Source organism: Chlamydotis macqueenii, chromosome 1, assembly GCF_036417535.1.
Source record: "Chlamydotis macqueenii isolate bChlMac1 chromosome 1, bChlMac1.mat, whole genome shotgun sequence".
NCBI classification, from domain to species: domain Eukaryota; kingdom Metazoa; phylum Chordata; class Aves; order Otidiformes; family Otididae; genus Chlamydotis; species Chlamydotis macqueenii.
The window spans coordinates 60,590,397-60,614,390 of record NC_141556.1 but is presented as its reverse complement, the minus strand read 5'-3'; the positions used below and the strand labels follow the sequence as shown (position 1 = coordinate 60,614,390).

Below are 23,994 nucleotides of genomic sequence, written 5' to 3'. Positions count from 1 at the left end.
GACCCCAGACCAAACTCAGTGAATGTTATTCATGCAGAATCTGAGCCAGACCAGATGTCTGTATGTAAGTACTGGTTTCACACGCTGCTTTTGAAACATACTTAGCAATTATTGGCAGAAGCTTACTGCCACGGGAATTTGCAAAGATGACAAATGTTTCTTGTTCAACCTTAAACAGGGGAAGATGAGTCGTCCCCTATCTGACTGGGATTTTGGTGCCTCTATACCACCAACACTTGCAAAGAAAAAAAAAAAGTCAGTTTGTAGTGATCCAGCTACAGCATTCAACATTAAGATTGGGAAAAGACAATAATAATGCTAAAAGCTTACGCTCCATGTTGGTCTGCGTGCTGAAAATTGTAAAAAAACCAGATTGTAGCCCAGCTGCTCTGTGCTCTCCTCTGTCACCTCCGCCCTCCGCTCCAAGGCCTGGTTACTGCGGCAGGGCTGGCTACCAGCTCAAGCATTCAGGGGGGAAACCCTCAAACGCTGAAAGGTCTTAAAGTCCTCTACGAGGAGCCCAGGGCGTTGGGAGAGAGCGGCCTGGAGAGGCCTGACCGCCCTTAGCAAAGCCCCCAGCCTTCGCCCCATTCTCGGGTGTGTGGTGTCCGCACTCACCCCCACCGGGGCTCCGTGGGTCCGGAACCTTCGGGCGCCGCGCCTGTGCGCCGGGAGGACGCGTTTGGCTGGTACACCGCGGGTCGCTCGCTGTCAGCCTCTGCCGCGGCTTCTATGCCGGGCTGGTGATGGAGGCGCTGGCCACGGAGCTGGGGGCTCTGACTCCGGAGCAGGCGGCGGCTCCCGTGAATACGGTGGAGGTTAGCGGCTGACCTGCGGAGGGCGGCAGCGGGAACGGACCGGGCGTTGGGGCGGGGGGGGGACACCCGTCGGGCCCTCCCGGAGGGGGCCTGGGCTGGGGTGAGGTGGGGTGGAAGGAGACCACCTCCCTGCGCGCATGCGCAGAGTTCCCTACCTGCCTGTGCAGGTGGGCGCCGGGGAGGGCCCACAGCGCATGCGCGGCGCCCCATGGGAATTGCGGGGGGGGGGTGTGTGTTTCTGCCCCACGCTGTTTATCGTGAGCCGGAGCTCGGCCGCTGAGGCGCGGCCCTCGTCTCCTGCGTTTGCCCGGCTTGTGTCCCGCAAACACGAGCGAAGAGGTGTCTGCTCTCAGCAGCCGTTCCGTTGAGGTTTGCCGATTACCTTGCTGGGGGAGGTGAAGGCCGTGTTTGGCTGGACCGGGCTTCGCGTGCAGGGAATCACGAGTTGTACCAGAGGAGGTTTAGATTGGACGTGAGGAAAAACTTTTTCTCCCAAAGAGTGGTCAGGCACTGGAATGGCCTGCCCGGGGAGGTGGTGGAGTCCCCATCCCTGGCAGTGTTCAAGAGGCGGCTTGATGAGGAGCTACAGGATATGGTTTAGTAGCTGTGGCAGCAGTGGTAGTGGGAAGACGGTTGGACTAGATGATCTTATAGGTCCCATCCAACCATGTGATTCTATGATTCTATGGAGAGCGTGTCAGAAATGGAGCACGAGGGCCTCGTGCTGGGTTTGGCCACGCGTTCCCCTCCGTGCTCCTGCACCGTGAGGGAGAATCTTACACCGCAACTACAGCGTCGCCGTGTGCTTCCAAATGCTGAATGTCTAAGTAAAATCATGAGCTGCTGATGCTCTGTGAATATTGCCGCGTACTCTCTTCTGGAGCTAAGTCACGCAGCCTCGTTCTGCGCTGGCTGGTCCTCCTCACCTTTGCCCTCCACCCGCATCTCACTCCAAACGTGAGGTGGACTCATGCTGTGGGGGTAGAAGGTGGGGCTGATGTAAGCTGATGCTCCCTGTGATCGCTGAAGAAGAGAAATGGGGAATAGTTTGTAGGAACCTTGATTTACTTATTACACTTGGCAGTACTTTGTTGAGATAGTTTTGCTAAATGTTTGTGGGAGTTAGGATACTAGTAGCTTTTACAGATACTCATGTCTGCAAGTGCTGCTCCCAGGACTAAGATTATTCCGTATATTTTGTAAAGTAAAAGCTGCAACAAATCTTCCTTTGCTGGGAATATAATTTACAGTGTTAAAAGGACAAGAAAAAGTTAGTTTTTCTTAAATAAGGACATAGTAGTAAGGAATTTTCTAAGAAATATATATTCTCACATAAGCTGCTTTTAGAAAAGACAGCGTCCCATTGTGTCCTGAGTAAATATGGCATAGCATGTATGGGGTAGTAAGATGATCCAAGTCATCTCCCTGTTTTGTTTTTACTCATCTAGATCGGCTTTGGGCAAACTTTTTTTCTAAATGGATCTGATTTTAAATAATGTTACTGTTTAAAAATAACAATAATAAAAAGAAACAAAGCTCAAGCATCTTAGATGTTTGGTCACTCTTTGGAAATCTGTTTCAAACTATTTTTTGTTTTCAGGAGAAATGGAGACTTCTTCCAGCATTTCTAAAGGTTAGTGTTATGCACTCATTTCATGGCATGAATACTCTGTCCCTTTCTAACTTTACATTCCCCTCCTCTAGATTTTGCTGTTTCCCAGAATACTTCTGCTCACTTTATTTTTTTTTTTTTTTTCAGTTCCATGCAATAGTGAATAACTTGTTACATAGACTAGTTTCTTGATTAATCTGTAAATTAATTTGTGGAGGCATCCTTTTAGAGGTTGGCATTTTTGTATGGCCATTCTGAATGAACAATATATATGGTGTAGTATTTCCAGATTATTTTACAGTTTTACTGACCCAGAGACCCCGTTAATGGTCTTTATATATGCGACTGGTGTTAGGTTTGTAGTTGTGTTTGTCATAGGAATTGTATAACCACAAATCTGGATTCTGCAAAGGCTTGGATATATGTATAGCTTCCCTCATGACTCTCAGAGCTTGACTGAGCTCAAAGACTACTAGTGTCTTAATTTCAGTGCGACTCATATCATCTGGTACTAGTTGAAGGCACAGCTCTTTATAAAATGCCATTGGATGTAATAACAGGGCTAACAAACAGTTGGAAGTGAGGAAGGAGAAAGGCAGTAATTGTATCATAAAGACAGCAGGTGAAGTCTGTGATGTGCAGAGGTACCTTCAGGGAAATGCAGCCACCTCTCCATCTGTCATCAGTCTTCAGAAGCGTTGCCTGCTTCGACAAGGCTCTTCTCAGTCTCGTTCTGTTAATTACTTTCCTTCTCAGTTTCAATACCTGCACTTCTCTTCTTGTTGCACCCTTGAGTGTTTGATCCTGGCAGGAAAACAAAGTTGAAAAGTTAGTTACAGATTATGTATGTTTTCACTTTGGTTCAGGGCCGTGAAGATGCTTCGGGGCCCTAAGGAATCCCATTTCTGTGTCTCTCATAGCAACCACATGAACTTCCATCATGAGCTTGAGCTAGTGATATTGTCTAAATTCTTGAGACCGTGAAGAAGGGAGGGCTGCTAATTTTAAGGTGCAATTTGCTATGTGCTTTATGCCATCCCACATTATTTCCAGCCAGTGAGCCCTTTAATCTGGGGCTGCTGCTGGTGGTCTGACCTTTCTGTTGCATGTTGGTTTATTTATGCCAGCAGTGATACAGTTATACAAAGGTGATATCTGATACTCTGCTTTCAGTTTCTATAGAGGAATTTTCTTTCAATAAAGCTATTGATATGGCCTCATAAAAAAATTGAAAGGACTACCAGCTTGATTTCTGGACACTAATAAATCCATAATATTTTCTTGCCTATATCATATGATGTGCAAAGTTTTTGTAAATTAGGGAAACTTTTATCAAAATAATTTTGCTCTGGAGTAATTCCTCCTTTATCTTAACCCATGGAGGCTTCACTGAGCAACTGGATTTGTCATTTTAAGCTTCCCATTTCTTTCTAATAATTTCAAAATGAACTGTCACCTGTCATGCAAACTATGTAAATGCATCTGTTTTCTGTATGAAATTTTAAGTCTTGGAACATGTTAGTTGTCATGGGATATTTCAAAGCGTAAAGCCCCCTGTGAGCATGTAAACATGTGTCTCAATATCAGGTAGCACTCTTTCCTTTTCCAGGCGGGATCTTGCACTGTAGTTAGGATAGTTGCACCTTTTATTTCTGAAAATGCCAGTCCATTAACAAAATGAATGCTTCTCTTGGTATTCCTTCAAGCCAAAATATTTTTTTAAATTTTATTTAATCCCAGATTATTTTACTTCCTACAATTCCCCTTCTTTTCTTTGCTCTAAACCTTTAAATCCTTGAAGTACACTGCATGAACTCATTGGCTGGGGGAACGGGGTAGTGTTTATTTTGTGTGATATTACCCCTGGCATGTTCTCTCTTTTCCTGCCTATAGATCAAACTCAGATTTCTTATGAGTCTCCTGCCCTCCTATGACTGTTTCCTTGCTTATTGGCTTCTCTCTTTCACACCTCACTTCTGTTCCATCTCCCCTGTCTCATTGGCACTCCCTCTCATTCTTCTTTATGACAGCTGCTCTTGTTAGGGTGGAGACAACTTCTTTCTAAAGCAGCACATAGTTAATTATAGACTGTCTAAGGAACCTGAAGGTGCACAAGTCCATGGGACCTGATGGGATGCATCCACAGGTCCTGAGGGGACTGGCGGATGAAGTTGCCAGACCGCTGTCCATCATATTTGAAAAGTCTTAGCAGTCTGGTGAGGTTCCCACTGACTGGAAGAGGGGAGACGTAACCTCCATTTTTAAAAAGGGAAACAAGGAAAACCTAGGAACTGCAGGCTGATCAGTCTCACCTCTGTGCCTGGGAAGGTCATGAAGCAGATTCTCCTGAAAACCATGCTAAGGCACATGGAGAGCAAGGAGGTGATTGGTGACAGCAAACGTGGCTTCACTAAGGGCAAATTCTGCCTGACGAATTTGGTGGCCTTCTGTGATAGAGTTACAGCATTGGTGGACAAAGGACGACTAACTGATGTCATCCACTTGGACTTATGCAAAGCATTTGACACTGTCCCGCATGACATCCTTGTCTCTAAACTAGAGAGAGAGACATGGATTTGATAGACAGACCACTTGGTGGATAAGGAATTGGCTGGATGACCGCACTCAGAAAATGGTGGTCAACAGCTTGATGTTCAAGTGGAGACTGGTGACCAGTGTGGTTCCTCAGGGAACCAGCCCTGTTTAACATCTTTGTCAGTGACATAGACAGTGGGATAGAGTGCAGCATCAGCAGGTTTGCCAATGACACCAAACTGTGTGGTGTGGTCAACACACTGGAGGGAGGGGATGCCATCCCGAAGGACCTTGGCAGACTGGAGAGCTGGGCCCATGCAAACCTTATGAAGTTCAACCAGGCCAAGTGCAAGGTCCTGCACGTGGGTCGGGGCAATCCCAGGCACAAATACAGGCTGGGCAGAGAATGGATTGACAGCAACCCTGAGGAGAAGGACTTGGGGGTACTGGTGGATGAGAAGCTCAACACGAGCTGGCAATGCATGCTTGCAGCCCAGAAGGCCAACCACATCCTGGGCTGCATCAAGAGCAGCGTGGCCAGCACGTCGAGGGAGGTGATTCTCCCCTTCTACTCTGCTCTTCTGAGACTCTACCTGGAGTACTGCACCCAGCTCTGGAGCCCCCAACACAAGAAGGACGTGGACCAGTTGGAGAGACTCCAGAGGAGGGTCGCAAATATGATCAGAGGGCTGGAGCACCTCTCCCATGAGGGCAGGCTGAGAGAGTTGAATTGTTCAGCCTGGAGAAGAGAAGGCTCCAGGGAGACTTTATAGCAGTCTTCCAGTACCTCAAGGGGGCCTACAAGAAAGATGGGAGAAACTCTTCAGTAGGGCCTGTTGTGATAGGAGAAGGAGTAATGGTTTCAAAATAGAGGGAGGTAGATTTAAATTAGATATTAGGAAAAATTTTTTTACACTGAGTGTGGTGAAACACTGGAACAGGTTGCCCAGAGAGGGGGTGGAAGCCCCATCCCTGAAAGTGTTCAAGGCCAGGTTGGATGAGGCTCTGAGCAACCTGATCTAATGGAAGATGTCCCTGCTCCTTGCAGGGGGGTTGGACTAGATGACCTTTGAAGGTTCCTCCGAACCCAAACTATTCTATGATTCTAGTATAAATGGTTAAAGTTATTTCAAAATAATGGCAAACTGATAAAATATTTTGACTTACAATGATTCTTGTTTGTTTATATCAGTTTCAAAGTCTATTGAGTTTTACTTTGTACAGTTACTGAATGGCTCTTCTGACTCAAAGAACAATGACAACTCTGGTGTAAACCTGGAAATGTACAGTGTAGAACCAGATCAGTCGTCCAGGCACTTCTCAGGAGTTGAGCAACTAAAAGAATTTAGCACAGATCCAAAAGCACTTGTAAATGCTTATATCTTAATTTCTGTCTTGTATGATTAATGTTATTTAAGCTAATTTTATTTGCCGCATGCATGTATTTTCCAGGTGAAAGGACTTGTGAAGCAGCACATAGACTCATTCAACTATTTCATCAATGTAGAGGTATGCTTTCTTGGTGGGAAGTGAGTGAGTGGCTCTTAGTACTCAGAAAAGGCACATGATTCTATTTTTTTTTTTTTCCCCTCCAGATAAAGAAAATCATGAAGGCCAATGAAAAAGTTACAAGTGATGCTGACCCAATGTGGTACTTGAAGTAAGCATTAAATTATTTCCGTATCAGTAGTAGCATACGTACTGTCTCATTAGTTTGTTGTTGGCTGTGAAATGTTTACAGGCACCTGTGTAGGTATAAATCAAAAGAGTATTCTCCATTTTTTATCTCTTATTTGGAGCACTGAAAGATGGGAAGATTTAAAGAATAATCATGTGAAGCAGACTTAACAGCCAGCTGTTAACAACACCTTGTATCACCATTTTTCTGTAATTTAGTAATCTTGGATGACACATGGGAGTTTCTTTTTGTCTATTTGCAAAGGTAACTTGGGGTTTATTGCATGCGCAGTTTAAATTTTAACTAACTAGAACACAGCTCAAATACAATGAGTTACTTTGGAAAGAATCATTGCTCATTATTAATCAACCTGTGTTCATCAAAGTAACTTCATTTTTCACTATATGCAGACTTCTGCTTCCTTCGGGTCACCTGAAAAATATTTGGCTCATTGCTCATTATGGATCTGTTTGTATTGTAGGTACCTCAATATCTATGTGGGCACTCCAGATGTGGAGGAAAGCTTCAATGTGACACGACCTGTATCCCCTCATGAGGTATGAATGTTTGCATCTGTCTTGTTTGTTTGCTTGATCTTGGGAGTGTCTCCTTACATACTGAGTGTGACGTCTATGGTATGGAATACTTCCTTTGGCCAGTTTGGGTCAACTGTACTGGCTATACCCCTCCCAGCTTCTTGCACCTGCACATTAGCAAAACCTGGGAAGCTGAGAAAAGTCCTTGATCTCTCAGCAACAACCAGTAACATCAGTGTATTATCAGCATTCTTCACATACCAAATCCAATACTAAACCCAAAACACAGCAGCTATTGGTAAGAAAATCAGCTCTATCCCAGCCAAAATGAGGACAATATAAGCAAGCCATAAACTAAGATAAGGTTTGGACCTTTTGGAATTACTTTCAGGTATCTAAAGCCGTTCAGTTCCCTTCAGAGATTACTCAAGAACAATGTATTCTTCTCTTGCTGCTGTGCTTTGAGTTTTATACCACTGCAGCAGAGATACTAACAACCTCATTTTGATCTCAGAACAGGAACTGAGCTTGGAACTTGCACTCATTTGCCTACATGCAGACTGTTGTCAACCTGATAAATCAGTTCACATATCAGATGCTTTTTCCCTTGCTATATACACTTGATACTTGAGGTTGAATTGTGGGTTTTTTTCCAGGTAGTGTATGTGGCACACTTTAGAATCTATCATGAAATACATTCTGCGCTTTGGAGAAATTCTGTTAAAAAAGCCATCTAGTGGCTGCCTCTTGTGCATAGCCACGTTTCTCTCTCCAGTGACCTGACTCAAATCTCGTTTAATCTCATGGGAAGGTTTTAAGTAAGGCCAGTAACTCAGCCATCAGCGGTGCAATTAGATGTAATACAGAACAGCTCATGGATCTTACAAATGTGTAGCTAATGTTAAATCAGAAGAACATGGTCCTGTTGGAGCGAGTCCAGAGAAGGGTCACAAAGATGATCAGAGGACTGGAGCACCTCTCCTATGAAGAAGGGCTGAGAGAAGTGGGGTTGTTCAGCCTGGAGAAGAGAAGGCTCTGGAGAGACTTTATAGCGGTCTTCCAGTACCTAGAGGGGGCCTACAGGAAGAAATTTTTTACAATGAGGGTGGTGAAACACTGGAACAGGTTGCCCAGAGAGGTGGTGGATGCCCCGTCCCTGGAAACATTCAAGGCCAGGTTGGATGGGGCTCTGAGCAACCTGATCTCATTGGAGATGTCCCTGTTCCTTGCAGGGGGGTTGGACTAGATGACCTTTAAAGGTCCTTTCCCAAACCGTTCTATGATTCTATTACTCTGCACAAAATGCAACAGGAAAGATCTTTTTTATGTATGAATGAAATTGCATGCAAAAAAATAGTTTGTGGCCAACAACTCATCTCCAAGAATCCAGTTATTAACGTGCTTGCTTACTTTATAACTAAAGTGACTGCACATGCAGAAGAGGGCAAAATGAATTCTTCCTATAGCATATTGACCTTGAATTTAGAACAGCCTACTCTTGCATCTCAGATAAGTCCTTATTGATGCTTAATGCTAGTGCATAATTTCTCTTTATTTTCAGTGTGTTATACACACATGAAGGCCACAGTTATTTTCTTAAATGGGATGCTGATCAGATCCACACAGGGGTGCAATTTTAAAAACTCAAAAGATTAGAAGATTTGATACTTATGAGTATGAAGTCATTACATTTTTCTGTTAGAGACTTACAAAATTCCTTCCCAAAGACACCTAAAATGGTTGGATTTTTCACAAGAGTTTGAATATTTTACCTGCCTTCAACCAAATTTGGGAGTTTTTACATCCTTGGTTTCCTTGAAGATCAAGTCCTGCCTGTTTTTTACCTATAAGTGTCTAATGTAAGGAAGAAGGTACTTCAAGGAAGGTGATACAAAAATACAAGTGCTGGAATATTACACTGTGTAATTCTTACTTTGTGTCTTGTGCGGACAAAGCACACACAAAGAATCCCAAAGCCTTTTTCCGCCAAGTAATACTAATGAAGCTGTCCAGCTCTCCTTCTCACGCAGTCCTTATGCGAGTTTCATCAACTATTCATACAGGTGGATTTAAAGTCATTAGAAAATGGAAATATTCTCAGTTACTTTTAAATTCAATAAAATTGCTGGGAGCGCAATGGGACGTAGTTTCCTGCAAGTCACAGCTTGAAAACTGCTGGTGCACATCAGCATTTTATTGCTAGGGAACCGGTTTACTTTTTAATGTGGAGAGAAGGAGCGTAGGGTTTGCAATGATTCTTGAGGGGTGTTTTTCCATACAGTTGCATCTTCAATGCACAGCACAATCTTAATTGCCTTTTATTAATCTATAATGTATACACTGAAAGACTGTAGAACTGTAAATGTACAAGTCTGAATACTGAGAAACCTATAATCCTGGAGCTCAAAGGTATAAAATGCTCAGTGAAGTCACAAATGACCTGTTATGAGTTGCTCTGTCGTATTCAGCAAATGCAATAAACCGTGTCTTGCATGAAGATACACAATACCTTAAGGGCTAGCAACAGAGTCACAGAGTGAGGTTGAAGATAGCAGACCAGAAAGATCGGATTAGAAATGCTTGAGCCTTGAGCTATATAATGTCCTAGATATGTATATCCTGCTTCTTTTGCTAGCTGAGGAATTTGTAAACAAATTCTGGGAATCTTTACAGGAAGTGATACTGTAGCAAGCTTTCTGTAAATCGTTTTTAGAAATGGTACCGTACAGTGACATTTGCTTGTTCCAGTAATAAGGTAGTGCAGAGTCCCTCTTATTCTTGTGTGTTTCACTTCTATCAAACTTCCTATGACACCACAACTCTTCAGCTGTTGACAGTCTTCATATGGAAATGTGCCTGAGCTGAGCACTGCTCTCGGAGCCCGTGGCACAGTATGGTCTTTTTGTCAGCTCTGCTGATTATGCCTGTTTGTTTAAGTAAACAGTTTAGAAGTTATGCTCTGCTGTCCTGTCCTCTGAAGACATAGATCCACTGACTGCTTTTGAAATATCACATTAATTGTATTTGAGGTGGGTTTTTTTTGGTTTTGTTTTAAACAGGAGACTGTCAAACATAATCCAGGCACCATGAAGAGCTTGGTCAAGCTTCACTTTGCTTGATTTCTTTGTGAGCACTTGCAAGAGACAGGGCAAACACAGGATGTTTTAAGAGAGACTCTTCAACTTGTAAGCCAACATCTAACCATATGACTGTTCTTCTTTTAGTGCCGCCTGAGAGACATGACTTACTCTGCCCCAATTACAGTAGACATTGAATATACACGAGGTAGCCAGAGGATCATACGCAATGCGTTACCCATTGGCAGGTAAGATACTGTGTGTTGAGCTTCTGATACTGGTTTCCATTTGCTGCTGTGGTGGGAAGAGTTTTTACTGCAAATTAAGTGTAGGCAAATCTTGCTTCTGTGTTAAAAGAAAGAGTGAGCAGGCAAAACTTCATGAACAGCAGTACAGGTTGTGATTGTCTTGTTCTGTTAAAAGATTTTGTTTTGCAAAATATTCTGGAAATCTGTCTCCTTTCAAAGAAGAATAGATATAAGGATGGACATTGTCTATGTTTGTATTGATGTAAAACCAAAGAGGGAAATATTTGAAGGAATGCTAGAGCTGCAGGTCATGTTACTGCAAAATTAAAATAATCATGTTTGCTTTGTAGCCAGATTACTCAACTCTTTTATATATAATATATAGAGATATGTCTGTGGAAGGCAGATGGTAAAACCAATAGAGCAAGCATTAGTTCTTCTATAAGAGGTTAAGCTCTCCTTTAAAACTGGTTTGGTTTAGAGCCAAGGCTGAGCTTTGTGGAGAAACATTAAGGACTTTTTCCCTGGTTTTGTTTTCCTAAAGGCTGTCAAGTGACTTGAGGTTATTAGTATTGTGAAGGGCATCTCATTTCTGAAAGAAAAAATGATGTGCTTTAGGGAGAAAAACAAGCTCTTAACCATACCAAAAAGGCAAAATACCTGGCAGTTCTAGCATTTATTGAAAGGAAAATTCCATTTTAAAAGCAGTAAATATATCTGTCTTTTGTAGACAAGGTTTCTTAAAGAAAGGTCAGTGCCTTATAGAAATTGTTTGCTGTGTGACTGTGCATCTTAACAAAGGCAGAATACTGGCAGGAAAGAGAAGATAGATACTTAAGGAGCTACATTTCTTCTAGTGAATTTTTAAGCTTTCGTATTAAAAAAAATACTTCAGCTCTGTCAGTAGAACATGGTACACAGCAATGTGTTTACAAAGCCAAGTTTCTGTAGCTGTGCTAAAAGTTTATTGTTCTAAGTCATTCCTTAGGAAAAGAAAAATTTTGAAATGACCATCTAAATTTGAGTCCTTTGAATAATTTAATGGGGTGTGTTATAGGCAAAGAAAGAAGTTCAAGTAAATGTGCATTTTCACTAAAATACGTTTTCAATTTGTACACAAAATGCAGTACTTTAAAGGATAAGTTATAGTTAAAAGAAGCACAACAAAAACTAGACTAGGTATTTGTCTACATCCCTCCCTAAAAAAAAAAAAAAAAGGTGAGGTGAAGAAGACAGTGATAATATGCTGGAAAAGTCTAAATTCATGCACAGCACTAGTGTGTTGCATCTTGCATTAAAGCCTATTCCTGTAAATTCTTCTCTTTCTCCTATGAAGTGAGGTCATAGCAAAAAAAAATGCTCCATTAAAAAATAAAGTTATGTCATCCAACTGGTTTTAAGGACATACATGCAAAAAGTCTTTTGCTATTAAAATTGTTAATATCCATTTTTTATTTCCATGGGAAATAATTTTTCTCATCTGTCTCTAGTATTAGGCTGATTTCCTTTTGCCCAGTGAGTATATATACAATGCTCTTGTTTGACATGCGGTTTAGACTGGAACAGGAAAGCTGTGTGTTCTTTCCTCTCCTTTTTCTGTTGTTTGTCAGAGTCACTGATAATCTATGTGTGTTAAAAACAAAAAAAAGGGCAATATCTTTATATCTTTAAGTAAAAAGGAACATTTCCTTTGAATGCTTAAGAGCATTCCAAATTAGTGTACCCATTTTCTGTGTCTTTATGCACAGAAATTCAGTAACTTTCTTTTCCCCTTTTTTAAAAAAAAAAAAATCTTCCCATTCTTTCTGATAACTTCAGATATTTGAAAAACTAAATTCTGTCCTCCAAAGGAGAATGACTTACTATAGTGTCTTATGTTAGCTGCAGAATATTTTATTGTTCACCCAAAAATAAAGTATGGATACTTGGTGACATCTGTTTCACTGGAGTTTTCGGTGATGGCATTTACGTACTCCATTTTGAATTTCCTTGTGCCAGCTGGTTACTCTTTCTGGTATAAATAGCCAATGCATTAGGCTTATCATGTGTGTGATACAAGGTTATGATTGTTATATGAAGCTTCTTTCTCTACGAAACACTTTCTTAGTGAAATGACTGAAGCAAGTAGGTTATCTGTATAGAGCACTGTAGTGACAGGATAGCTTTTTATCCTCTTCAAAAATACAGAACCTTGAGTTCATCAGTTTTCTTTTAAGATATAAGGATATGAAAATGACCAAGAAATTAAAATAATTTGTAAGATTTGAATGAAAGAAATATAACTTTGTTAGCAGTAGCTATCTAATCTTAAATTTTGTTGGAGTAATTTTGAATTAAATATTAAGTATTAATTATTAAGTATTTCTGAGGTTGCAAATAGTTGCATAGTAGAACTCATGGATAAATTTTGTTAAAATATGTCTTAGCAATATGATGAAGTGAGTCAATATTTAAGCTTTATCTTAAGAACTTACTTGGAACATAGGTTTTACAAACGTGCCATCAAGGAGTGAAATTCTGTAAGCTGGATCAAAAGTCCACTTTTGTATGAATAGCTGTTTAATTGGAAGTAAAACATGCTCTCTTTCAAAAGTTTTAATGAAGAATCTGAGAGTGGAAAGGTATGTTATGAAGCTGACTGTAGAAGTACTCTTTAATAAATGCAAACTCATTGCTAGTTAGTAGTTTAATAACCCAAATTCCTAGTAAGACTGCAGTGTAAACACACAGATTCAAAGGAACTGGAACATTCATTGACTTCATCACCGGATCATAGAACAATTCAGGTTGGAAGAGACCTCAGGAGGTCTCTAGTCCAACCTCCTGCTCAAAATGGAGTTGGCTCTGTAATCAGACTGGCTTGCTCAGTGCTGTCAGGTCTTGAAGACCGCCATGGACGGAGAACACCCAGCCTCTCTGGGCAGCTTGTTCCACTGCTTTACTATCCTCATGGTCAATAAGTTTTACCTTATATACAGTTCATCTTTAGTTTCTCTTTTTTTTCCTCCCTAAACGTAGAATTTGTTTTTAATTTCTTGAACTGTTTTTCCACCACTTTGTGTTGCTTCACAAAATGCTTGCTGCAGGCTTCTGTGCTAAGACACCAGAGAAATCAGAGCTACTACTGGGGAAACTTCATGCCTATGTTGTATATTAGACACACTATCTGTCGGCAGCCAGAAGGTGTGATCTGGCATTTTCTAATTAAAAATAGTAAGAGTGGATCTGCAAGGGCATGTTCTTCAGTGCAGGCTGAACTGTTTTTGGGGACCAGGATTACTTGTACTTCTAATCATTGGCCTTAGTGATTGTGCTTGTTATGGATGCCTGTAGTAGCTGCTTAAAAATTAAATAGGAAGGCTGCAGATTCTGCCAGTAGATGTCTAATTTCAAGACTCCCTTTTCAAACTACACATTCAATTAAATAAGATGAGATTAAAGGAAAAACCTGCTCTTCATAGCTTGCATATGTTCTTATTACCTTAAAGGTGTTTTCTCCAGTTTATTCAGCATGTTTTTTGTTCTGAATTTGACTATTCATGTTTGTCTATCTGAATCTAAAGTAAAAGTATAACTGGTTTTCTTACAGAATGCCTATAATGCTGCGTAGCTCCAATTGTGTTCTTACTGGGAAAACTCCAGCAGAATTTGCCAAACTTAACGAGTGTCCTTTAGATCCAGGTACATTTGCACTCATGTTCCTTTTTTTCCGATCTGTGCTTTTAGTTTTATATCTTTTTTCAGCAAAAAAAAATGTTCCATTGTATGTTTCCTGCCACTGTGAAGCCATTGTGGGAAGTTCTCAAGTGTATGCATATAACTAAAAGAAATCAGCAGGCTTTTGAAAACGTTAAGAAATGGTTGGCAGCATGGAATGATTGTATTTGCAGATGGAGTTTTCAACCGTATAAACAATACACTAAAATTTTGGAAAAGTTGAGAAGTGTCTGTAGTATTGTATAGTGATGTTTTACATGGGAACAGAGGTGTTCGTTCGTGAAAATGAAGTGGATCAGGGGAGAGTGAGGTGTAATGGTGTCCCCAAGAGCAGGAACTCTCATTTGCTGCCTTTTGTAAAGCAAGAATGAAGTGTTACATGATAATATTTGAAATGTAGAGAGGAGATGAAGGGTTATAACGAGCAACTTCTTTGTTTTTTATCTGCTGCCTTTGAAGCGTGCACTGGACGTGTGCTGTGCTTGCTTGTGATGGCAAGATACAGTGACATGATGTGCTGAGCTGGAGGAGCATTAATAGATAGCTACAGTTTAAGAGAGGAATCTAACATGGCTCATATGCAGATTCCTTATGTTGTCTTAGATATAACAAGAGTATTAAAGTACGCGTTTAAAAGTAAATACAAAAGAAATTTCTCCTTGGAGTGCTGGAGAGAGCAAGTCGGTAATTACGGAAGACTTATTATCTTTATTTGATACCAAGCATCTGAAATGGCCACTTCTTTTTTGGTATCCTTATGATACGCTCTTCTGAAACGCAATATTTTTACCTAATTTGTAGAACTAAAAATTCTAGAAAATCTTTTAATAAGTATGGTTACCTTAAAGGTTTAGGTTTTTTTACAGCTTTGCAATTCTGCCTGTGAGTTCTTGCTGTCTGAGTACTTCCCAAATAAAGTCTTAGATCCCAAATACTATGTGTGAGCCTAGCAAAACTTCTGTTTAGTCTAGTGGAACATTTTTGTAATTATCATAGGTTCCATGCAGAGTTTGTTCTTCATTTTTTCAAGGGAGAATTTACTCTCCTGTTTTGTCCCTTGTGTACTTACTGTTTTATTTAATAATTTATATTCAAAGGCATATTGAAAGACTTGCATAAGGCGTTAAGGGTACTGACATGCAAAATCTTTCTTTTCTATTGAATAGGTGGCTATTTCATTGTTAAAGGTGTAGAGAAAGTCATTCTTATTCAAGAGCAGTTATCTAAAAACAGAATCATTGTGGAAGCTGATAGAAAAGGCACAGTTGGCGCTTCTGTTACCAGGTATGGTAAATGTCTGCAATTACATCAAGCAGATAAACCCAAAGCTTTAGAAGTTCATTGTTGTAGTTGAAGTAGCTGTGTAGTTTTTTTCCCTAGTGTAGTTTAACAGGAAAAAGCCGTAGATGTGCAATGCCCCTCTCTCTTCCTACTGTCATTTTGTACACTACAGCATCAATTGTAAAATCAGTTAGTATTCCCACAGAAATCAATGGGAGTTGCTCATATGCTTCAGGATTCATCCCAGACTAGGAAAAGCAAATTCTAATTTTTAACATAACAAAGTGCACTTTGCTCTCTTTTTGCAGCAAGTAACGTGAGTTACTGCAGTGGAAATTGGATGTAAACTTTTGTTTGACTCTCCAAATCAAATCGGTGTAAAAGCTTTTAAAGGCAATTGAGAAGGAAACAAAAATAAAATATATTTGGACTAACAAATTATTGAAAATGGCAAGGTAGTCTAAATTTGGCCTTTCCTCCTCAACTTGAGTTTTATTTGCCTTTTGGTCTTGTTTTTAAGCTGCATGCTGGTATGATATGGTACTTATCACTGTTCAGTGTGAGGGCAGTTTTTTTTCTCCAGAGGCCCTTCACGCATCTCTCCTAGCTCCTTTACTGTTCCACAGTAAGCCTAGATGAGGTTAAACATACAACAGAAAGTACTGTTATTACCTCATTACTGTTGTTGCCACAGTACTTGTGCAGGGTTTGACCTTGCTGGTTACATCCAAGTTGGTGATAAAAGTATGCAAAGAAGATTTTGGAAAGTACAGGCTTCTACTTGCTTAAGTCTAATATTGAACTTCCCCATCACAGGTGATAATACCATATTAATTTGGAGTTACAGGGTGATGACTGGCTGTTTTAATGTAATTTTTAGAAGAGGAGAACGTAGGAATAATTGAGCTGAAAGATAGCTCAAGCGTGTTAAGTTTTATACAGAAGATTCTAGGAGTGTCAGTGCAAACTTTCTGTTGGACATAATATTTTTTTTTTTAACTTCAGTTCCACTCATGAGAAGAAGAGCAGAACAAATATGGTTGTGAAACAAGGAAGATTTTACCTGAGGCACAACACTCTGTCAGAAGATATTCCCATTGCTATCATATTTAAGGTAATACAACTGTTTGTTTGTATAAAAAAAAAACAAACAAAAAAAAAACTGTGCTGTAGCTCAAGAACGAGCATAGGCAACAGGTCTCATAAGTTAATACTTGGAAAGAAGGACTTGTCAGGACTTAGAATGCAAACTTTTTTCCCCTGAGAAATCATCTTTGTACAGCGAAAAGGAGAAAAAGTGCTGCATTTTTTCTACAAGGAGAACATTGCTGTGCCAGGAGAAATGCTACCACCCCCTTACTGCTTTGTAAGGTCCCTTTGCACTTCTGCCTGTGCTCCTGTTCCTACAGAAAAATCAGTAGGATTTTGGTTTCTTTTGTTATGAGTTATGCTGCAAACTTGCGTTAAGAGTCCTAATTTCTGGTTTTGGTCCCTGCCTTGCCTCCACCTCCAACTTGTAGACTGCTGACTAGGTCAGCACGCTTTGTTTCAGATCTGGGGATGTGACATACACATTACTTCCAGTCATAACTGTAAACAAAACTGATAGCTTTTGGGGAAGTCTTGCAATTCTTACACCTATTCCTAAATCCTTTGAGATTACTAGAATGGCTTGCATTTCTTGGCAGTTTACTTCCTTCCCCTGTGAATGAGCTCTGCCTTAGTTAGAATACTGCAGAATCCCTGCCTGATTCAGGAACACTCACGTGTATCTTCAGTGCAGTGAGTGCATGGACAGGTATTGTAGGTTTGAAGCAATATTCAGTGGGACTGACAAAGGGCTGTGAGAGGCTTCCACCCCTGATTCTGGGCAAGAACTGGGGAGTATTTGCCCTGTCAGCTGAGCTGGTGACAGTGTCTCTCATTTCCTGTAAAACTGACAGAACTGCTTTCTTTCACCCTCTGCTGTTCTCATTTTAATTCACTCAAGGGTGCACATAGCTGAGGGTGTAACAATTATTCCTCCCTAGCTGCCCAGCAGAACTGGAAACCAGCCAGTAGCCCATCTGTCTGTGGTATTGAACACATGGGCTACAGCCAGTAAAGGCAGTGGGTGGACATGCACTGTCCAGCGGCTAGAGAAGACAGCAAGGCATGGGCAGGCCTTAGGCTATGACCTGTCCTCCCAACAGCTGGTAGCTCCTTCCTGTCCTGTGGGCTTCACTGCTGCCTGTGGGTTGGCAGCCTGGTGCAGTGCCTATGAAGAAGGAAACTGGGCAGCTGTATTGGAGGCACTGTTCACAGGGAAGGTGGCTTAGGACACAAAAATGCCTCTGACTGGATCTAGCAACCCGTAGAAGTAAATCCTATAGCTCCCTTTCCGTCTTCACTGTAATGGTTTACAGCACAGGTTTGGGGAGGTGATAATCGGTCAAGGAAATGAATTGCCAGGAGAGGGCAGCACTTGCTCACAGCATCCAAACAGTTTCTGCCAGCAGTGCTTATGAGTTGGCATTGACAACTACAAATTTTTCTGTATTACCACAGCTCTTCGGCTGATTGAGAGTTGTAAGAATCGGTCTTCTTGTAGGAAATGCTTTGGGTTTGGTACTAGAAAATAGTTTAATAATTTGATTTAGACTTGAGAAACAAATGTCTCCTATCTCTCATTAAGCTAATCTCTTCAAGTAGTTGGAGAATATAATCTTGTTTTAGTGACCAGTGTTAAAGGAGGTTAAGAAATTATTTGTGGGCAGACATCCACATAACAGTGTCAGAATTAAGTTCACAAATTTTCTCTTGCAGGAAAGTGTTAATGTGGCTCTTAATCCATTTGCTCAAGTACCAAACAGCTGGGTTCCACCTTCGCTTACAGACTTTTATTACATTTTGTCACCCCCTGCTGGTGCAGATAAATACTTACTCACAGAAGAGTAACTGCTCTGGGTTATTAAGTCTGAGGAGGTGGTTGTTGGGTTTTTTTAAAGCAGCATTGTACTATTTGATCATCTTCTGACAATCCTTGCTCTAATTATCCCCCTGCCGGTATGTATCTTTTATATTCTAGATAATGTTGCATATTTTTTCATTTCTTTATTAAATAAGGGGTTACTGTTGTTGGAAGCTCTCGTCAGTAGTACTTTTCAAAGATTTATATTAATTTAATTCAGTAGGGAATTAGCTGAACCCATTTTAACTATTATGAATGTTATATTCACATAACTGTACATATGAGTGGTCATTTTCCTTACCTTTCCTTTATTGACGTGAACTTGAGGCATCTTCTGTCCACTTTTGATGAATCTCCAACTGGAAACTAAAAATCCCAGATAGTCTTTTCAGTGGGTTCTTTGGCAGACACCAGCCTCTGATCTTTCTTTCTTGGGCATTGCTATAATGCAGATATTACTTTATTATATTTAACTACTAGAAGCGATGTTACAAATACTATAGTCCTGAAACTGAAAAATCCCTAACTTAAGGATACCCATGTAGCCTCGACTCTCTCACATGGCAGTATTATACATAAGAAATTAGTTGGAAAAGCAAGGAGAATAATTCCTTTCTGCTGAGACCCAAGCCTTGGGCATGGGTCTTCCTCGTTACTAGTAAACATTCTGCTTCTTGTAATGTAGAGATACACATCTGCAAGGGGCAAAGTTAAGCTGTACAGACAGTCTAAGGTCTGAAGTTTTGGTTGCCTTTGCATCCTTAACTTTTACTGTAGTAATTACTTGTGTCATTCTCATTAAAAAATAAACCAAGACTGACAAAAATCTCTTCCTCCTAGACCAGCATCGAGGTTGCAGCCAAGTTCCACAGACCTTTGTGTTTTGATTGAGAAAACGGCTAGTAATTAGTAGAGGGCTGCTGTCCAGTGCATGGGCCAGCTAGAGGGCACAGTTTTGTTAGGGACTATCTGAGAGTCAGTGTAGGAGAAAGTTGGGCAATTTTGACATCTTAGACATCTTCATCTAAAGCAAGGGCTGTGAAGTAGAGAGCATTACAGATACTACCTGCTGACAGAGCTGAGGTCTAAAATTCATAAAAAGCTCCCTTTAACTAGAATCTAAGAGCACTTTCATGTTTCAGGCGTGATTCATGGACACTTCTTAGCTACATGGGTGAGACCTGAACATAGAATATTTGCTATCCTTTCTTTTCTTTCATGAAGAGGAAAGATACCCAGGTGCATGCGTTGTGGGGAGGGGTGGGAATAGTAGTGTGGATCTAAAGGTCCCTTGATCTGGGTAAGTGGGGATACAAGACTGTGTAGTGTCAACCTAAAGGGAGCATCTGCCTTGCACTTCGTTCTTATCCATAGCCTTTTCTAAACTGCAAGCCCAAATGACCTATTCTGCTGTTTTGCTTTTCTGCCATCCAGACCTGTAAGGATCTTTGCGATTGGCATACTTGGAGATTTAACAAGTAGTTGTGCTGAACACATGTAAGTTGAATATGTTGGGCTATGAGCTATGCATGCTTTACTTGGAGCAGCTCAGACAGTTTTAGGTAGCAATGTGCATTAGAGGAGGTATGGAATATTTGTGTAATACTTAAGAGTGTTTCTCTCCTGAAAAACATCAGGGTTACAGGTGAGATGGTGCTGCTGCTTTTGCAGGGAGCTCTCTACATTGCAGGGAGTTAGAGCTGTTTTAAGGTAAGGGCTGTTTTTCTATTGGGTGTGTGATTTTGATTCAGTAGATTTGAGTGAGTCCTGGGAGCTGAGGTAAGTGAAGGTTGCATGCTGCACCAAAACTGGTTGGGGAAGGAAGAGAATTACAGGTAACCTAGGGGGACTGAAAAGTTGAATTTTACAACCTGAATCACTAGGTGAAGTATCTTTATTTTATATGGGAGCTATAAGTTGCTGCTCTGTGACCTGCGGCAAAAGATTTGAACAACAGGTCGAGCTTTGTTTTTACAAATCTGTGTTACTCTTGGAGCTGTTAAGATGCAACTTTAGAGGAACAGCTGAATGGTGGTCTTACTGGATCCACAAAATTACGATTTCCCATGGCTGCAGTTTCATAGCTCGTATCTTTTGAATTATGAAAGCTCCATACCAATTCTATCTGTGATGTCAACCTTGAACTTCCCTGACATCTTTTTAATCCAGTCATCTGCCTGTCTCTGTTCTGTAGTTTAGCCTGATGGGCTGCAGAACTACATTCTAGGGAAGTGCCATGGAAACGCCTAGACATCATCATTAAGACACGAGCTGAGGGAGGAAGAGCTGAGCTCGCACTCTCTCATGTACACTCTCGTATGTATGTGTATGTGTGTGCAAGCACACGCACATGCACACATACACATTTTGGGCAGCAGGAACCTCCCCAGTCTTAGGAAGCAGTTGACTCCCATTGGACCACTTTCTCCCACTTGAACTCAGGATGATCTGGATATTCTGAATGTTTGTTTGACTGGTCTGCGTTGTCCATTGGCTAATAGCCTTCCGGTCATGCTCGTCAACAGCCTGCTACCGCGTTCCTCCTCATCCTTTTACTGCTACTGTTAAATTCTTCCTTTGCAATGTCTCATTCCCTTCCACCCTCCCGTAAAATTATGCCTTTGTAACATTGCCTTCCAATTGAAAATAAACATTACATCTTGTCTCCTGCTTTGCTTTTATGTTCGTTCCCCTTCCCTTGGCTTTGTCCTGGAATTTTGAGCACTTTAAGCATAGAACCCATTCCTACTTCGCATGTCCTCAGTGTTTCTGTAACACAAGCAACAACTCAGGAATATTTTGTTCGTATCCTAGTGATGTTAAAGACTAATTCTGGAGTACTTTAGTGGTTTTTTTTGTTGGGTTTTTTTGGTTGTTTTTTGTTTTTGTTTTTGTTTTTTAGAACTGCAACTTCAGGACCAAATATACTGAAAAAGAAAAAATGTTAAGATTACAAATCTATCTGATACCAGCATGGGCCTGTTGCTTGCTCTGTTAGTGGTGCATATGGGTAGCTCTGCCCATGATTGTTGAGAGTATAGAGGAGAATAAATGTGTTTACTTTTAGGCTGTTGTATCAGCACATCTTTTTCAGTCATTTGCCTAAGTTTTCAGTCATTACTCATAAATTAATTTCCCCTAATTTGCACTTATATGACAATACAACATATATTGTTTGGTGGCAGATCCCAGGCTTTCTCACATACAGATTCAGAATTCTCTAGTGAGTTTGCTTCTATATACTTCAACTAGAAAATCTACACAGGCATAATGATATGTCCTATTCTCACCTTGTTGTTGTTAGACTTTTGATCAGAGGATTCATCAAGTTAGAAGAAATTACCAGCCCTCTTTAATTTACTATGGCTTTCTGCTTTTAATGGACTAAAGAGCATAGTGAAACTGCAGATTGACATTTTTTTTTTTTTTTTTTCCCCCACTTGTTTTGTTCACTTTTTACATCATTCTTATGATCTAGTTGCCATCCTAAAATTAACCTGATGAGCAGAAATAGGGTGAAATCTTATCAGCTTGCATTTGGTGTACTTTCGATAAATGTATTCTTGGTATATGTCCCTAGAATGGCACAGGATTCCCTTAATAAAATTTTGTTCTTCTGTATGCTAAGTGCAATAATTGTATAAGTCCAGCTGTGGTTCATAAATAGGTTTGCTGGTCAGCTGTTAAATCCTAGACACATGGAAAATGACTGTTGTGAAGCTTTCATGCTTTTTTAGACTTTCTTATGAGTCTGGCTCTCAGATAATGAGGAATTTTGTTAACTTCTCTGCTGAGGTTTTTTTGACTACTGTGTGACCTTATTTAAAAGAGGAGGCATAATAATATTTGAAAAACAGAGATCTGAACTCCAGTAATATCACATGGGCACATTCTGGTTCTGAAAAGGGCCTTGAGATCAGAGAGGTGGCTGCTTAGTGGGAGAAAACTCTGATGAAACACTCTTATCTGGTGAAGTAACTGTGTCTTGATTTGTCACTCAAGTCTGTTCGAGATGGTGGAATTGTGATCTCTGCTTTCCACTAAAATGGGAATGTTCTATCACTGTTATGGATGTGTGCTACTTTTGCACTACTTTTAATTTCAAATAAATCACAAGGTGAAGAGAGAGTTTTAAGGACCTTCAACCAACTACTTTTTTGAAAAATAAAGAAGAAATGAAAGAAAAAGAAAAAAAAAAAGCTGTGTATTTCACAGTTAGAGCAACAGTTTTGCAAGGGGATAATGTTAGCTAGGTGTTAAGCAAAAAATGATACCCAATGAAGGCAATAAGAAGGGAAGGTATTTGTGCATTTTTGAGGAAAATGTAACTTTCTGGGGCACTGCCAGTTTTTAACGAGAACCAGAATACTAGGGTCTACATAGGCCATTATTTACAACGGTCTTTGTGGCAGGCAGTTTGAAGAATAATATGAATGCAAACGTAACTTCCTCACAAAGTTCTGAGAAACATATAACTCAGCCAGAAGAGGTTTAGTGAGATTATTCCCTTTCTTGATATGGCAGAGCTCCAGGCAAATGTGTGAAGGGGGGAGCTTTAGCACCATCTGGAATCCACAAAAGCCTTCACTGCTGGCTGCCACCTTGAAACACTTACTGATAGAGAGATTTTTCTAAACCTGTTAAGCGCTTTCTTAGTTTATTAAGCTTTTTCCGCAGTATAAAGTCTAACAAGGTGTCCCAAGGATCAGTGAAATAATAGAATGGCTTTCAAGTGGAATTGTGTAGTGAAGTCATCTCCTAAATGCAGAGAGCTGCAAAGGAGGTAAATTGTAAACGTTTCTCAAAGGGGACGTGCTATATCACGAAATTGCTTGTGGTAAGAGACCATGTGTAATCTTTTAAGAAATTTTGTCTTTCTTTATTGTAGATTCTGATTTGGTTTTCATTGTTAACACACATAGGGTTGTTATTACCTGGTATTTATTTTTTCTTAAGAAAAGGCGTAGAATTTAACTCCTGTCAGTGAAGAAAAAGACGCTCTCGAAACTCTGTGTGTGTGTGTTCCTGCTGCTTATCAAGATTTCCATTTAGCATTCTTCCATAGTTAGAATATGTGCTGCCAGTGCCAGATGGCACAGTTTCTTAGAGAAGAACTAGCTCTTGCTTAGTAGTAATGCAGACAAACAATACCAAATTAGCATAAGCAAATGTCAGTGAGTTAACATAAAGCCTGTGCTATTTCTGTCTTTTCTTCTTTTCCTAGGCCATGGGTGTTGAGAGTGACCAAGAGATCGTACAAATGATTGGCACAGAGGAACATGTGATGGCTGCATTTGCTCCTAGTCTGGAAGAATGCCAAAAAGCTCAGATTTTTACACAAATGCAGGTGTGTCTTTTCACATGGCCAGAGGCCATAAAAATCTAAAGACAGTGGGTATTGACCACTTTGCTGTGTCAGCAGTCGACATACACTTTGTGTTTTGAGGTTTGTTTTATTGGGGTTATTTTAAGCTGAGGGCTTTTAAGGGGACAGAACCTGTCAAAAGTGGGGCTTTGCTCTCTTTGCCTATACTGAAAAAAC

The 23,994-nt window shown here is 40.6% G+C and overlaps 1 protein-coding gene across 1 annotated transcript in view; it reads left to right on the top strand.

The window, feature by feature from the left end:
* The first annotated feature begins 710 nt into the window (after positions 1-710).
* The window catches only part of POLR3B (RNA polymerase III subunit B), a 77,680-nt gene continuing 54,396 nt past the window's right edge, over positions 711-23,994 (top strand). The window contains exons 1-10 of the mRNA XM_086753992.1: positions 711-818; positions 2,419-2,451; positions 6,418-6,474; positions 6,561-6,625; positions 7,125-7,200; positions 10,404-10,504; positions 14,094-14,185; positions 15,388-15,505; positions 16,508-16,616; positions 23,677-23,799. Coding sequence (XP_086610118.1) covers positions 747-818; positions 2,419-2,451; positions 6,418-6,474; positions 6,561-6,625; positions 7,125-7,200; positions 10,404-10,504; positions 14,094-14,185; positions 15,388-15,505; positions 16,508-16,616; positions 23,677-23,799 — 846 coding nt within the window. The 5' untranslated portion in view covers positions 711-746. The remainder of the gene's footprint in view (positions 819-2,418; positions 2,452-6,417; positions 6,475-6,560; positions 6,626-7,124; positions 7,201-10,403; positions 10,505-14,093; positions 14,186-15,387; positions 15,506-16,507; positions 16,617-23,676; positions 23,800-23,994) is intronic.